The 18,440-nt window shown below is 37.0% G+C and overlaps 1 protein-coding gene across 3 annotated transcripts in view; it reads right to left on the bottom strand.

Annotated features, from left to right (window-relative positions):
• LOC107756995 (dehydrogenase/reductase SDR family member 13-like) overlaps positions 1-18,440 on the bottom strand; it is a 31,135-nt gene that overhangs the window by 8,880 nt on the left and 3,815 nt on the right. Inside the window, exons 4-5 of one of the 3 annotated variants that reach the window (XR_001641887.1) lie at positions 15,983-16,330; positions 15,583-15,899 (exon numbers count right to left, since the gene is read on the bottom strand). Coding sequence is in view for 2 of the 3 variants with exons in the window: in XM_016574327.1 (XP_016429813.1) it covers positions 15,643-15,899; positions 15,983-16,330 (605 nt within the window). In the remaining variant the exon portion in view is untranslated. Of the gene's footprint in view, positions 1-15,402; positions 15,900-15,982; positions 16,331-18,440 lie in introns of those variants that run through there. The other 2 variants (XM_016574327.1, XM_016574338.1) reach the window with 2 other exon arrangements.

Raw genomic sequence — 18,440 nt, 5'->3', positions numbered from 1 at the left:
ATATAAATCCAATCATTTAATATAAAAATATATGTAAACATACTTAGTGTGCCTCTATTCTGTATCCTGTATGTTTATTGGACCATTTATAGAAGCAAATAAGACTTCCAGTTTTCCCTTTTGGTCTAAAATAAATCAATAAATCAAATTAAAACTTTAGCTCAAATCTTCACCTCTCACTTCACAACTAGACATTTATGCAAATGTTCTACACAAACAACAAACTTTCACTTCTGTCGACTAATAGAATGGAAAGCAATGTGATGTGAAATGTGAAACAACAACGGGCTTCCAGTTCGAATCACAGGAAGCTTCCACATTCAAAAAGGTGGATGGTATACAGCCCAAAATAAATCAGACCAACAGATCTGGAAAAGAAAAACGTGCTAAACAGAGAAGTGAGAGGCAAATTGTTAAACGTTAAACAATCCAAGCAGTTTTTGCGAGCACAGCAGTGAATGAAGAAACAGGAAACATTGTGTGCGTTGGATTTAGTAAATGTGTCTGAAAGCAATCAAACAATGTCCGGACCAATACCGGCCTCATCATGATAAGAGGCAGCCGTGAGGCTGAGTGGCTAGCAGGCAGCTCTAATCAGAGGCCGGACCACCGTAATTGCCTGCTACAATCTATCTCTGCCACTGCCGGCTCCATACCTTCCGTAGTATTAGAAGGCTGCCCAGTTCATTTCAATACGCAGCGCGCCATCAAGTGAAATTGGCAGGGTAAATAGGAACCGCTGTTTATTTCCTGCTTCCTTCTGTCGTACTGGGGCCAAACACAGAGTAAAAGAAAGTGCTATTAGCTCGGGCAGAATCCACACAAACTGCAGAAATTACTGTCAGCGGGTAACCCTCCGCAAGCCACAAACAATAGACGGCATCCAAATTAAAGCACAATAAATCACAATGTGTTTAGCTGCGCCGAGCCCGCCGGAGTCTCATCACTTCATATGTGTGCGCGTGTGTGCGTTTTGCATTTCAAGGAGCCGAAGGGCCTCAAGCTCCACGTGCTGTGGCGGAAAAACAGGTCTGGTGAAATCTTAGGTCATTATCAGGAGGTACATTCGACAATTCACCTCACACTGCTTTTAAATGCTCTCTTGAAAATAAAGCGTGCCAAACAAGTGTAATGGCTTACAGAGAAAATAAGATAATAATAATGAATGGTTCTGGGTAAACAATGAGGTTTTGTTACTTGTATTGTTGTCGAAGCAAATTCGGCTCATTGTGTGTCTCTTAAGCCAAAGAATGCATTTTCCGTCTGGACATTTGTTTTCCGCCTTGTCAAGTAAAAAAAATTATAAAAATGCTGAAATGTTAACTAAGAGACATACCTAACAAGTACACTTCGGCGTCTGATGGAAGTGTTGGATTCAGATAACTCCTGCCTGAACAGATCTATAAGGACAACAAGACAACAACAAAAAATGGCACAGTTCATACAGCGGGGTGCGAAAGGTCAGTGCAATCAGTTTGGTAATGTGTGTACAATAACAACATTTGCTCGTAGCATACATCCCAGTCACTGATCTTCAAAAGATCTGTAATTAAACAGAGTAATTACATACCTATACTTGTGTTCAGACACCTTCAGAGGTCCGACGTAATTAGTTATCATGACCACCTCATAGTAAGCAGGAAAGAACGAATCAATAGCCCATTCTAAATGACCTCATGAACGTGCTACAAACGGACAATAACATGAGCCCTGGAAGCATCCACAGAGCCCCGTAAGAACTCAAGGCTGACCGATATGTATAGAAAAACTCAGTAAATCAAATGCTTACGCCAATAAAATCTTTTGCTATTTCAGTACATTAAGTCATTGTGTTGTAAGTCAAATGGCAAACATTTGGCGATATTTTGACAAGACAGACAGGGAGTATTTTATATAATTTTTTCCCCCAGGGTACTTCAGTGCTTTTATGAGGGTGCTTGTGCTTTTTCAATCAGCAATAACAACAGTATTTGGTGCCTACTATTCAGCAAGAGCTGCAAACAATAATGTTTGAACTCTGGGTTCAAAAGGCCTGGAAAAAACATCATTCAGGCTCACTTTTTCACTTTTGGATGAATTCAACAATCGAGACTGAATGGTGGTGTCTTCAAAATAGGCTGCAGTGCTATTCCTTAAAATGACCTCTAATTACATGAAAGATCAAATTCAGTCTTTTCAAATTCACAAAGAAAATGGGTGAACAATTTGAGTTCTCTTTAGTCTACCTGAAATGGCTTTCCAAGTCGGTCTAGAGGGTCTGCAATTGGTTGGTGCAGAGTGTTGCTACGTTAATTCTGATATCCACTGTTTCGCATTAACATGCTGAGCACACTGTTATGTCTTCCTGAGATAGACTGGGTTATGTAGGTTACAACCTTTATTTCCTTTTCTTTAACACAAACAAATAAACACCATGATATGGTGGAAATGTTGCACTATACCACCTTCTAAATCATCAACACATCATTTCAAATTCAAAATGCGATATTAAGACACAAGACAGCCACAGTCTCTCCGTTATGTAGATCTTCTCGGATTAATCACCACAAAAGTCTAAGGAAAAGGCTCTGGCACCTAAAGCCCAAGAAACACTACGGACAAGAGCCTTGACTAAATCAGATTCTAACTGCTAAATCAATGCCAATTATTGTGAGACAATTGACAGCAATGCATCTGAAATGAGCCTTTACATTATTTCTGCCACACTTTAACACGGACTAGAAGAAAATATAAGACATTGAAATGTTGGTTTTGGGTGAATTGTATTGGCCTGTCCATGACAGGATTATACTGATTTACAGGAACAGGCTGTATCAAGTATGTGTTCACACTTATATTCACTGGAGTGCACTCAAAATACCATTAACCAATCAAACACAGCACATCTGGTAACACAATCAGTCACTCCAGGTCAACCAGTCATGCTGTCTTTGAATACATAATTTTGAAAACATCAACAGTATGCATTCAATAAATGAAGTATATATGTTTCAAACACATTGGAGGCTCTGTCAGCTGTATAACTAATTAGTTCCTAAATACTTCAAATTCATTTCTTTTTTAATTGGTGTGGGTACTTTTGCATTGGGGTCTCCAAAGCATTTCAACGACTCTCGGTTTGGACACACCACAAATCACAGTCATACATTAATACTACAAGAGTAATCGATTAATTCTGAATGTTGGGTCTTTCACAGTACGCTCTATTATTTCTAATTACCCAATGGGTCACGGAAGTATGCCTCTGCAATTGCACAGCGCCTACCAGGTATATAAAAAAGGAGAAAAAAAGAGCCATTCCAGCCCTCCTGTCCACTCTTTCTCCCTCTCTCTTTCTCACACGCAAGTCTCAGTGGCCTCTACTAAAAGATCACAGCTCCACCTAGTGCAATCTACAAGAAACGAATAGCAGTCAATTGAACTAACACAAGTATGATCTCTGCAACACGCTTTACATCAAATTTCCATTAAAAGTTATTCTATAACCTTCAAAAGTATTTTTTTAAATAGCTAAACAATAAATTTAGTGAAAATGATCTCTATTTCTATGCAGAACTTTCTCTAGAGGACTTAATGTATGTAAAAATGAAAAATGTATGTCACATTCTCTGCCAAAATCTTTGCATGTGATATACAAATCAACACTGAATCAACACTCAGTTCATTATTTTGGTTCATATTAATTCAAGTTTTCAATGTAGCGACTTCCAGAATTTAGTTATCTAAGCGATACATTAGTTTTCTTGCTATCTTTTCATTTTGCACATATACAGCTGCGCTATGCACAGTAGTTTATTTAATTTAACTTTAATGAAAAAGTATGTGAACAGTATTTATGCATTTATGAACAGAAAACGAACATCTATTTTTTTGTACTGTCAAATCTTGCCAATCCAGAGAGCAGACCAAGCTGGAAAATAGGCTCACCACACACACACACTTTCTCTCTTCACACACACACACACACACACCCTCTTCACCCGCTGAGTTCCACAGTCTGGGCCTGCTGCACCGAGAGGGAATTTACATTTTAATAGGCAGAGCTGCTCGCGTCGACTTCGAATGAGGGTATATGCTCAGATGAACAGCGGGAAATGCACCCCACAGCAGAAGTTTAGAATGAACCTCAAGACAATTCCTGGTGCACAAAGACAGAAAATGATATATTTTAGCTCATCTCTGTCACGTATATAGTGAAATATGCATACATATAGAAATCGTTTTCTACCAGACCTCATCCGAATGTCTCCAGGTTTATGCAACATTTCTGCATTTAAGCAGCAGCTTTCAATGCATTTTGTTGCGAGCTGAACTTGGATCTAATGCGCTGGGGAAAAAAGGCAGAAACTTCCAGTACTGGAGTGCCAATATCTTGATTAGCTGCAAAAATAAATAAATAAAATAATATTTAGCGAAGGGTGTAATTCTTGATACTAAGGTTCTTAAGTGATTTTTGTTTAAAAAAAGTTTGTTTCCATTAAAAAGTTCTATGCAAATGTATCTTAATTCATTAAAATATTAGACTTTATTGTACTTATTATTACAGCAAAGCATCTTTAGGGTGTTTTCCATCCGTTGCTGGCCTAATTACTAATGCAACCACAAATACACCTGTTCAAAACATCCGTGTTCACATTTATGGTTATCCGTTTCAACATTCTTGGAAATAACCATTCTCTCCTCTCATCTTTCTCTTTTTTCCCCCTCATTTCTACACCATGTCATGACTGAGTGTGAAACAGCACAAGATGTCACTGCTCCGGGCATGCAATCAAGTGGCGGGCCCCTCCCAGCTCTAATTAATAACTATTGAACACGCTAACAATAATCAACACTAATTAAATACGAGCTTGTTGACAAGAGTGCAAACCTTATCAAAAACACCCCCTTAAAAAAAAAAAACCTTGCAGTGGAGAAGGGGGATGAGGAAGTGTGCTCCTATTTTCCATAATTAGTTAATGAAGAGCCCCGAGCCACTCTTTCGATTGAGGGCCCCGCAAGCCAGTTAGGAATTTTGTCTGACACCCTGAACAGAAGAAGCAGTCAGCCTTAACAGCAGGTCACATGACCATGCAGAAGCTCCACTCCGGTTATACAAGGTAAACAGAGCACTGAATTAATTGCTTTGAGCTTTTGAGGTATTTCACTGTTGAATATAACGGAAAATGAGATTTTTGTTGCAATATATGCAGGAGTGCAAAAGAACACTCACCAATTGCAAGTAAAAAAAAGGGCTACGTAAAGAACATAAGTTTGTAACATAAGTTTAACTGAGAGAGGAAGGTCATCTTGCAAGTGATGCTGTGAGAGAAAAACTGCCTGCACTGCTTGTAATTGTATTTTGCATTATTTTTGTAATATCTTAATTAAAATTTTAATTAATGTTACAACAACAACAAAAAAAGTCATAAATATGCAAGCAATAATAAACATTTCTTATTAATGCAATACTATTTTTGGGTCCCACTTTATATTAGGTGTCTTTACTATGTCCTTTTTAAAAATACAAATAAAAAATAAAGTCTAATTTCAAATAATAATAATGCCACAAAATCATGACCTGTAAGTAATATTTATGGTAGGTAATTTTTTCTTGTTAACACACAATTAGCCAGAGTGGTAGCAGTAGTAACAATAATGATGATGATGATAATACCAAATAAATAAATAAACAAAATAAATTGATATTAACGGTTAATTAAAAATGATAATAAAATAATTAATTGTTTGACACTGCATATACTGTATGCCTTCCTACACTCAATCTTCTAACTAAAGTCCACTGCTACAATACAATATAAAAAACAAATCACAAAAAGAGAATATGCTACCATTCAAGGAAAAAGATCTAAGACAACAAACTGACAAGAATGCCCAAAATCAACATCAAAGTACCCTACAAAGCTAAAATGCTTGTCACTGTGGGCAATCTATGAATGACATTATCTGTCAATAGTGGCAGCCAACTTGAACACACTCAGCAAATGTCACAAAAGGGCAGGTTTGTGGTTTTAGGAAGCTGTTCGAGGCAATACAGCTTTAATTCAGACTGTGAACAGGACAGCAGTATAGTGCAGAGAATTTGAGAGTTTGTTGGCCACAAACAGGACACAGTGGGCAGTCAGGGGCACGAGTTTGCCTTCCAGTGCCCCAGTAACCTAACTGACCTGTGTGTGCGTGCAAACAACCCCTGACGCTCTCCCAAACTGGGAGTAATACTGAGTGACAGTTACCACAGGGTACAGCCCTTGCATCGACAGCAGCCGTTTGTTTCCATGATCGCTCCCTGATAGGCAATTGAATTTGTCAGTGACCCTAAACAATTGCTCAGATGAGATCCAGCAGGCCTTTCCTTCCCCTGGCCCCACTGCCTATCCTGATCAATACAGCCGATCAATGGCCAGCGGCCGATATTGATGACTATGTCCCGTCTGCTGCCTGCTCCACAGAAGCTTGCCAAGAGGGCAGTGGGCCTCTGTCTCCCTACACTTGTTGATCACTGTCATCCATTGTTGGAACTGATGACTAAATAATGCTGTTCTCCGGACAAAATCGGTGGAAACAGTGAAGCTGAAATTCCCTACCGCCAACCTCAAAGCATTGCAGCCAATCATACATCGCGGTCAATCAAATGTAAATCAAAAAAAAAATTATGCCAATGATGGCACAAACATAAAATGTGTGACAGCAAAATGCTAGCATTTGACCTTAAAAAAATAAAGAAATAATTGATATTAATAAATAATGTATTGCTTTTATTTTCAAATCAATCAAGCAATAAATACATTTAAATAATTTAAATAATGTTGGTAACACTTTGCTATAGGGTTCAATTTAACATCAGTTAAATATTTTAAAGCAATTTGTTTAGAAAAAAAAATCTAGATTAAAATTAATTTACAAATTTACTGCTGTTCATTATTAGAAATTATTATAATTACATTTATTATAATTATAATAAACTTAATGATTACTCAGACAAAATTGCATTGTTTTCTTCAATCTATTAAAAATAAATAAAATAATTTTGGTAACACTTTGCAAATATTTAATTTTTTAACAATAGTTTTAATATATTATAAATATATCAAATAAATTATAAATATGTTCATGTTCTTTCACAATACATGAATTTATTTTTATTACTTGAACATATAAACATTAAGATTAATAAAAGCTGTAAAAATGTGCAGTGTTAGTACTTGAAACCCAATGCTTTGTTATATATTTTAATAATATTATATATTTCTTATGTATTTATTTATTATATTTTTGTTTCTATGGCCTAAGCACAGTAGATGCCCATTTTGGACATGAAATGGCACATTTCACAAAAGTCAGGGTTGATTTATCTGCCCAGTTCCTGTGGCGCAAAAATGCATGTGCATCAACGAGTGGAGATCAATGAGACCCCATGAATCCAATCAGCACACCCCACCTGATCACCATTGAGCTTGGGATACTGTACTAAAAGGATACAAGAGCACCTCTCTGGTTCAATGGCATCAGGTAGGGGGTTTGGAAACCGAGAGAGTCCCAGCTGTGAGGCCTGTGTGTCTGAAGAGTCTGGGGAAGTAGGGAACCATAATTAAAACCCTACCTGAGCTCAGGTACTCTTGGATTCAGAACAGGGATCACAAACTCCCCATGCGGCACAGCTACGCCGCCCCCTCTACGCCACGCGCCTCAAACCCTCGGCCACATGTGGTTAAGGATTTTCCACCTTATTAGATCAATTGCAAGTGATCAAAAGTAGTCCTCTCAGTTTACATTTCTACCCATAAATAAAAAGCCCTCTTGGCTACGCGGGCCTGCCAAGACACACTGACCCAGAGACTGAGACCACAGCAGCTGCAGCAATTAGACGTCATTAACAGAAAATTAAAAATAAGATGTAGAGAAGTATGAGCAACATAACTTGCTGCACGCTGTTGCGAGATGATGTAGATTTTGTTATTTCCATCCCATTGCCTCGCACATCTGTTTGTGTTTGTTGCTTTGGCATGGTCCCGCCGTCGCCAGAGCCAAGAGGAGTTAGTTCACCATGCTCATTAATTAACAGATTTAGCCCCCCTGAGAAAATGGCTCAAAGGCACCGCAGTCAAAGCACCAGTCCCCTCGCGAATGAGCCGTCTGAATATTCGACCATTTAAATATCACGTGCTAGCAGAGCATTCAAAAACAGGAAAAAGCAAATGTACGCTACCATACAAATGTTTGGGGGCAGTAAGATGCTTTAAATGTTTTTGAAAGAAGTCTTATGCTCAGTTATATGATTAAAAATACAGTAAAAACAGTAATATTGTGAAATTATTACAATTTAAAATTACTTTTTTATTTCAATGTAAATGTAATGTATTCTTGTGATGTGTTCAGAAATCATTCTAATATGCTGATTTGCTGCTCAAGAAACATTTCTTATTATTATCAATGTTGAAAACACTTGCGGTGCTTATTTTTTGGAGACAATGGATATATTTTTTCAGGATACATTGATGAATAATTTAAAAGATTAGCACTTATTTGAAATAAAAATCTTTTGTTACATTGTAAATGTCTTTACTGTGACTTTTGATCAATTGAATGTATCAGTGCTGAATAAAAGTATTAATTTCTCCATAATTAAATAAAATGTATATGTACTTTGAAAACACTCTCTTGTCCTGCTTTACTCACCCTCATATTATTCCAAACCTGTATTGACTGTTTTTCTCCATATGTAATGTAAATCAAAGGGGTTGAAAAAAAAAACTCTGGACATTGGGTCCCATTGACTTTCACTGTAGAGACAGAAAACACTGGGACAATATTTTTTTTTTTCCGTATGTTCTTTTTGTGTTCCGCAGAACAGAGAAAGTGCATACACACAGGTTTAGAACAACATGAGGGTGAGTGAACAATAACAATTTTCATCTTTGGGTAAACTTTCCTTCTAAAATGCTCTAAAATAAGTCCTGAACATTGCTTACTCTTTGACACAGTAAATGGGGTGCTCATAGCGCAGCTGATAGGTACGTTTGATCCGGCCTTCCTTGAGAGGCCTGCAAAAGAAGCCTGTTTATTTTCTCAGGAGTGCAATTAGTATCCAATCAATAATCATGCTTCCTCCAAATTTCTCTATCAATTTTCAGTGGATTTCAGACAAAGAGGAAGCCTTGAACTGTCAATAAGAGCTTCTTGTTTCCCTTCCCAGCAACGTTAACATATTCGCTAAGCTCTCCAACCGAAGTTGTTTGCGCATAATTGGAATTCTTTCATTGTCTCCGAGTAACTGGGCGATCCGCACCTGACTGGGCATTTGACAAGAAAAATTTAACGGATGTTCATGTGATGCATCACAACAAAAGCAGTCCCAAAGAAGCTGCTATCCATGAGTCTCACCTCTCCGCTGTAAAACACTCCTCCAAAACCACGGAGCATGACTGTTGCGCCAGCTGTGCTTTTTAGAAGACACGTCTTAATGAATGACTGTCACAACTTGACTGAAACCCGCTATTAAAGATCTAGAGTTTTCCTTCTCTTTGTTTAACCAAAGATGCCCTGACTAATTATTAAACAGCCTGCTGTTGGGTAATACATTGTGTATTCTCAGGAGTACGACAGATTAAAAATGAGAGTAAATACTGCACGTGTCATGTGTGTTTCAACAGTAAATTGTGATTAACAGTGATTCTGTCCTTTCTCCTCCTCCATACAAATAGAAACGCATGAAAACGGAGATGGATTGATGTTGCATAGTTTTCTTCCCTCTGAGTTGAAAACACCACAAGATATCACCTTCCTCCTTTGGGACAGCATTAATGTTTTTTTTGCAAATATCCTGTACTCGTTTGAAAATGAGTGATTGCTTAGTAAATCTCTAAAATAAAACAAAAAAAACGCTGCTTTATTCCAAGGTAGCTAATTGGCAATTAGTAAAACAATTGTGGAGCATTGTAGCATCAGCCTAATTGATAGTGTTTATAAATCTGGTTTGCCCAGCAGCATGCTTTCAGAGTTGTGCACAGCAAGCTACATTTCTTCATTAGATTACAGCAAATTGCTAAAACAAGGAAATGGGCTCATTTACCTAAATGGTGTAAATGAATGTATGTTTATGAAGCTTTTACGAAACCAGCAATAACTTGCTTGTCTATTTTTTAATCCACTCCTGTCTCCAGGCACAGTCAAAGGGCAACAAGCTTATTTAAACCAGCACATCATTTTTTTAACACTATATGACAGGTACAGAACTCATATCCCGCAGCCTCTATAGAACAAAGGGTCAAATTAACCCTAAAAATGGCTATAAAATGCACAGAACAAACTTAAAAGGGGAGCATTCTTTTGCTGCTTAAAAGTTTGAAGCTTTGATTCCTGCAAAGTATTGAATGCACCTTTAAAATGTTATAATGGTGATTATAATAATTTTGAATGGTAAACATTGTAAAAATGTATTATATGTATACTTTAATATTAAAATAGAAAATAGATATTTATTTAAAAAAAGATTGTGATTGAATATTTTCTGTATAAAATTTGAATTTGAAGTCTACATTAAGTGTTTTGAGATTAACACTGTTGAAAATGCAAAGATTCATTGCAAGCAGTGTAATAAATGAAGATTTACTACACAGCAATAATTTATCAAAAATATAATTAATATACATCAATTTATATTATAAAACTTTTATGAAAAACATACATACAATATATTTATAATTATACTTAAAAGACTCATCTACATAAATATTTTCTATTACAGATCAGTGATTACATGTCAATTCTGCATTACGTCTAAATCTCTAATTATATATTAAAAAAATTCACTTATGTGAATTCCTATTTACAAAAGGTCAGATGAGGCCATTGAAGCTCTTTGGATCAAAATGGACAACATGAAAAAACATGCAAAAAAAAAAGGGGACAAATCGAACATTTTGAAATTCAGGTAAATTTTTCATTACAATTTTCAGTAACATTCATATGCAAATACTATCATTTATAATGATTTTTTTTATTATTAACTTAGAAAAACAAAAGTCAAAAGTGATCTTAGCCTCCTGGACCCTACAGACTTAAATGAACGGAATTTATTTATTTATTTATTTATTTTGCAAATATGCCATGTTGTGATGCTTACTGCTTTAAGGGTCTGGTTTCCTTCTGCCACCTCCCACCCAAACCCTAATTACTAATCCACACAATCCAGCACACAATAGCAGGAAAGAAGACAGACTAGAGAGGGAAGGAGTAAGAGGAAGGTGTGACCTGCTATTCAGACACTCTCCGGCATGTGCAGCATATTTGTAAACATCGTTAATCACAGATTAGCAGATGGGGGTGTTAATTGCACCTGTGGAAATAACATGACCCAAAGGATGCTTCTATTTACCGCCTTCAGATGCCATTTCCGCACGGGGTGGGTGAGAAGGAAAAATAGGAAGGCTTTGCTTGTGACACAAGCAGCCTGTATTTGAATGACTCTCCAAAATGTTTGTCACCCAGTCTCACGATCGAACCCGTTCTCTTCCCATCTCACACCTCACGTGTTACTCTAAAGTGAGACCCAGCATCACTTTGCCGTTCTCCCTCCCTTCAGACTGAGATGGAAGAGTGCTGTTCCCAGAAAACCAGCCACTGCACACACTGAGCCAATGAAATGAGCTCACTGGCCGCAGCCAATTAGAGATGTGCTATTAAAAATATAGCTTAAAACCCCATGAAACTGCTGGACATTCCCTATTTACAAAAAAAGGTTTGAGTGGGAAATACGAAGAGCTTTTGCCTTTTATAAATGTCCAACCAGTTTAAGTTACTTCACAGATATCTTCGATGCAAATGGCTACTTGTCATCAATTACAGGTGGTATTAGGGGTGGGATATTGCCATAATACAGAGTATCTGATTGGATGAGAGCCTGTGTAGTGCAGGATGAGTCATCAATATTTTTGGTCTGTATCCCTGAAAACTGTAAATTTTGTCATTGTTGAATATTTATGTATTGTTATTCATTATTATTATTATTATTATGTATTATAGATTCATTATTAACACATGAAATAAAAACTAAAGCTGCAGTGTATTTTGTAACAGTAGCAGCACTTAACAAAATTGTAAAAACACCAAAGAAGTTTCCTAAACACAGACTACACTTTTTTTTTTTTTTTTTTACCTATTTTGACCCCCTCATCGAACGCTCGCGTGGCGGATTGTAGACTCGGAAGTAAACGCCCACTGCTATGATTGGCTAACAGTTGTGAAAGTTTGACAGCCTACATCCTTCATAGACGCTTAAATACTCAGTACATATCAAATTATCTGTCTGTTATTACAGATCATTTGAAATAAAAACAGTTACTCACACTTGTGTGGTGCGACATTCTTGTCAGATCCAATATGGTCGGCATAGCATTGTCTTTCGTTTCAGTCTTTCTGAAAATCCTGCGTCGAATTGTGCCTTGTTTATAAACGAATCCACGGTAAAATGAAGTGATCAAAGGGCCAAGTTCTTACTGACAAAGTCTGGATCTTCATTAAAAATAAAGTTCACCCACTCTTTCCTAATGTTAGGATCAGAGGGAGGGCAATGCAAAGATGGTTTTAAATTCCACAACTTGGCACTGTCTTCAGAGCCATCTTTATTGTTTGATTTCAGGGTAGACCTGCATTTGCCTCTCTCATTATTCACTATGTGCGTGAATCGGTGGGCGGGGCTAAACAGGCAGTGATGTAGGAACAGGCATTGATCTTCTTCTGTGGAGGCGGTGCTTAGCCACACTATTAAGTCATAATGTGGCACATTCCACAACCTGTCTTTTTGGCAGATTGTCTTCAATAAAAGCTGTTTTTAGACTAACAAGAAAGTTTTGAGTTCTGAAACTTACAGGACATTTTTATAGTACAAAGACCTCCTATATGTAAAAAGATAACGGAAATTTCGATTTCTCAATTCATGACCCCTTTAAAAAATCTATTATGTAAATATATATTACATTACATATACAATATTATATAAGGAGATTAAAAAGATTGTATTATATTAATAATTATAATGAGAAAACTACTATTATAATAGTGTATTGTAATTATATACAAAAATTTAGACAACTTATTAAACAATCGTATTATATTCTGAGACAAATATAATTTAATAGTTCTCAATACTACAATAATTTTAACTTGTACTTTAATAAGACAACAAATATTATATTATGAGAACTATTATTTTATTATATTAGTCTCATAATATAACAATAACATGAAACAACTATTTCAATGTCTCATAATGAGACATAATACGCTATTATAACAGTTGTCTCATAATTATTCTATCACACTCTATTATGATGACAATTAAACACAATTTGATAATAGTTCTCATTATAATACAATACAAATGTTATCTTGTATTGTAATATATAAAAATATAAACAAGACAAATATATTACGAGACAACTATTATAATATCATTATAGTTGTCTCACTGTAATTAATATAATATTCTTTGTATTGTAATATACTGTGATATAAAATAATAAACAACAAATATTTTATATTACAGTCAATTCTACATTGACACATTACACATTAACTTTAGCAAATCACAATCATGTGGCAGTTCCAGGTATGCATTTGATATCCTTACAAGGTCAACGAGGGCTGTATGGTTTTATTCTGCCAATCATGCAGTGAAATTAGTCCTTTGAACTAATTCTCAAGCAGCTGGTCACTACAGTCTCACACACACTCGCATGCTTCCAACACTCGCATGCCCCAGCATGCCCCACGCCCAGCCTTAGCAGCAGCAGCAGTAGTCTCGATCAATCAGGCTCCTCCCATGCAGTGATTGCTAATTGATGCACTAATCCAGTCGTTAAGTACTGTGCCAAAGAGCTCTGGAGTGCGTCCAAAGTAAACACCTGCCGTCACTCATCAATGTGTTTTACTTCTACAAAACGAATCGAAGGGGACGGTGTAGTTTCACACTTACCGTTCATGAGAACCAACACACGGAGGACGCCGAGATTTGACTGTCATGATCATATAAATATGGCATGAGTGACATTCAATGGATATGAATATGATACTTCCAGGCTACAAAACAATAGTGCACAGAAGAGACTGGGAAAATTGCTTTGGATGAAACCAGATTCATCCACCTGGACAGTATACAGACTCTCAAGGCAGAGGATATGTCAGCATATATAAACAGGATGTTAAGTCTACACAATGTCAAAAATCTGACAATCCCAGTTCGAGGTAAAGGATTTATTAGCAACAGGGGGTCTTGTTGAAGATGCATGGATATGGGTAAGGGTCTATAACAAGTCCTCGTTTTGGTTATCCCATCACACTGAATGGCTGTAGCCCCTGATGCCCACTTTCATTCAGTAGAAAAGCAAACTCTAATATTACATGAAATTACTTCTGCAATTCTCAGTGTAATCTAACCTACTTTTTTCTAATGATTGTCATCTTGACAGAGGTCTCTGTAGACTCTTCAGGTTGTGTCGCCCTGAGTTGAAGGCTATCAAATGTGACAAGCTACTGCCACCCAGTGAACCAAAAAAGTACAACACCCTATCAGACAAGGCAAAAAGTGTTCAAATGTTTGAAAGAAATTGATGTTCATAAACAGTTTGGGTTTTTTTTTCTTCAAATGATTTTGGTTTTCAAATACATGAGGTATTTGAACTGGTCACGAGTTTTAAAAGAAAGTGGATGCATTCAGGTCAAAAGCACTGATTATAAAAAAAATAGTAACATTTATGCATTATGTCATAATGAAATAGTGCAGAGAAAGAAATATTCTTACAGTGTACCAATGCGATATAGATCGATATAGAATAATATATTTGAAAGAAAAACGGAAAGAAAGATATGAAAAAAAGAAATGAAAGATATTAAATATATGAAAGAAAGATAGATAGAGCAATGATAAAATACACAATATTAAACCTTAATACAAAGTCCATTGTGTCCAGTGAGTGAATACAAATTCGCAACTTCACCTCTATATATTTTCAACAAAAAATAATAGGCATTACAAAGGTTACTATCATTACTGTTCCCCTAGCTATGCATATATGGTTGCTTTATTTAACATAGGGATGCACAATATATTAGTACCATATTAGTTATTGACCAATAATTTAATTATTCTAATATTACATTATAATTTATTGTTTATGCTCAATTCTCGTATTTTTACATTTATTTGACTTTTGCCATAATTTAACAGTCTAAGTTAATTTTTAAAAACACTACATTTAATAATTATAATTAGGTCGATATAAACTGTACATTATTCACTTGTAGCATTTAGAACAACTGATTTTAGGTTTTAGTGTTTTTTTTTTTAATTAAGATCAAAGAGAATTTTAATATAGAATTTTAAATTCATCCATTTATAGGGCCATAACAAAAAAATAATTAACGGCTTATTGTATCAGAAATTAAATATATCAGTGCACCCCTAATTTAAATATGTTGTGTTCATTTAAAGCAACAATATATTATAAAGTATTATATACCAAATACAATGCATACACCTGTTGAAAATGCAAACCTGTAACACCTGAAAAACTTAACGCTGTTAACGATCACATAACACTTTTCTGTGTTAGAGTTCTATTGTTCTACAAACCTGTGTGAGCTCACTTACAGGCCACACAGCCTCTCGCTCACTTCCCAAAGCTTCTTGGCCAAGGCATCATCCCGTCCGTGAACGCTAACATTCTGCAAGGCACAGGAAGAGAAATACCGTCCACTCAGAGGCTCGAGCCCCTCCTGCAAAGCACAGTAAAGCGTGGTCTGCGCACCTCCCTCTGGGTCCAGAAAAAACAGCTTGGACATGAACAGGGAAAGCAGCTTCTGCAGCACACCCATATTCCGACCGATCTCAGTGGCTATTACACCTAAAGACGAGACAATGAAGAAAATGTAGGGAAAAAAATAATACTTGTGACATAATAGCAGACAAAAACAATGCCCCACTAACCTGGATGCAGGCAATAGCAAGTGACACTCGTCCCCTCCAGTCGGTTTGCGAGCTCACGGGTAAAGAGCACATTGCATAGTTTGCTGTGGCAGTAGGCTCTGAACGCGTGCCAGGATGACTGACCTGTGACCAGATCCTTGTGAGTGTTGAGGAGGTTGAAATCCACAGACCCCAGTCGATGCAGCAGGGCGGACACGTTGACGACGCGGCTGTGCTCTGTCTGCTTTAGACGATCCAACAGCAACAGCGTCAGCAAAAAGTGGCCCAGGTGGTTGACGCCGAACGCCATGCCAAAGCCATCTTCAGTTCTGCCTGATGCTATCAGACCTAGAGAGAAAGCCACACACACTAAGGGCGTTTACAGTTGGCTGGTTTGGTTTGATTGAAAGAAACTCTGGTGCGATTGCTCTGTTTGTGCGGTTAATTTAAATAAGCGTGAACACTGCCATCCAAACCTTGAGTTGCATCCCAAATCTGCTCATGTGTTTGCATAATGATGCATTTATAAGTTAATGACCAAACGTATCTTTATAAAAGGTCACAATGTTGCTGCAGATGAAATATAACACGGATAACATTAAATAAATATTTGTTCATCAGGTTAGACATTGATTATTTAAAAATCAAACCCCTTTCTCTACCTGTCAGTAGGTCTCGCATATCCGCCATGTGTGTAGTTTTTAACACTTTTTATGAGTGTTTGTAGTTCTAATCAAATCCACGTCCAACGTGCAATGGGTTGTAAGCAATATTAGCTGTTAGAGTGTACATCGATCTTCACTTCAAATTCTAACCAGTAGTAGTAGACCATCCGGGAATCTCTGGCATACTCATTTCAACGTTCTACGATTTGGGACATACTAATTCTATTTTCAAATACTATTTAGGATGGATGCAGCATTGGTGTGCAACAAACAAGCAAACCGAGACCTCCGAAAAGCCAAAAAAGTCCAAACAAACTCTGGTGCTGTTCAACTGAAATTTGAATGCAACGTGGACCAAAGACATCGACGTAAATCAGGGATTCTCAACTCTGACCCTCAAGCAGTGGCGGCTCGTGGGTTTTAAAATAGAGGAGGCACACTAATTGTATTGGTCTGGGATCCCTGCCTATTATTATTATTATTATTTGCTTAACCACTTTAAAATGGCTTTTTGGTTGCTTTTAGTCAGAAAACGTAAAGAAAACGACATACATTCAGCAAGATAATATAACTTCACTTGTTGATATCAGAAGGGAGGCTAGCCTCCCTTGCAAGGGTTCTTTTCTCAACACTCCTCAGCGCTGAAAGTGAACACTCGATGGTGATTGGCTAATTTTTTTTAGCAACGGAGGCACGAGAGCTCAGCGTCTCCCACGGCCTCCCCCTCTCTATCATTAGCGGTTGCAATTACATCAGCAGATTCGGCACATTCGCGATAGAAAAGCGGCGCTTTCACGTTATGGTATTACAACTGTGAAATTACAACAAAAAAAAACTCATTCTGAGACATGAACTGAAATGAATTGTGAATTTTATTAACATTAAATCGTCTTCCTCCCATTTTCACCTAAAATTATGGGGAAGCTGTGCCTCCCCTTCCTCCCCCAACGAGCCGCCACTGCCCTCAAGGTCCACTTTCCTGCAGAGTTTAGCTCCAACCTTGATCAAACTCGCCTGCCAGTAACTTTCTAGCAGAGATTGTCTTATTATTGGGAGATGCCAGGGTCTCTAGAACTTACCATTGGAAAAAAGAGTACCGGCTAACTTGGATCACGTGAGGCACCTCAGCCAATCATACAATGGCCTCTGGTGTCCTTCCCTGCATACCACCAAAACGCAGCATTAGCATTTGTCGTTACGCTTTTTTGGCTAAAGGTTGCAGGCTTGTATGGAGAACCAAACTCAGTAGCCCCTCACTGCAGAACACAAGATCCAGGGGGCGTGGTTGGATCCATATCTAGGGGGTGGAGATGGGTGGCTTTAGGGATCAGGGGGTGGAGACGGGTAGGTTTAGGTATATGTAAGGTGGGAGGAGTTGGATCAAAAAAGAATGAAGAAATAAATTACTTGATAAAAACTAAAACAATAGGCAACTAATAGTTACAAATGAACTATATGTGACCCTGGACCACAAAACCAGTCATAAGGGTACATCTTTTGAAATTGAGATTTATACATCATCTGAAAGCTGAATAAATAAGCTTTCCACTGATGTATGTTTTGTTAGGATAGGACAATTTTGGCCGAGATACAACTATTTGAAAATCTGGAATCTGAGGGTGCAAAAAAATCTAAATACTGAGAAAATCGCCTTTAAATTTGTCCAAATGAAGTTCTTAGCAATGCATATTATAATAATCAAAAATTAAGTTTTGATATATTTACGGTAGGAAATTTACAAAATATCTTCATGGAACATGATCTTTACTTAATATCCTAATGATTTTTGGCATAAAAGAAAAATCAATAATTTT

Source organism: Sinocyclocheilus rhinocerous, unplaced genomic scaffold (assembly GCF_001515625.1).
Source record: "Sinocyclocheilus rhinocerous isolate Xijiao unplaced genomic scaffold, SAMN03320098_v1.1 scaffold1152, whole genome shotgun sequence".
Classification (NCBI taxonomy): Eukaryota; Metazoa; Chordata; class Actinopteri; order Cypriniformes; family Cyprinidae; genus Sinocyclocheilus; species Sinocyclocheilus rhinocerous.
This window is presented reverse-complemented; position numbering and strand designations above follow the sequence as displayed.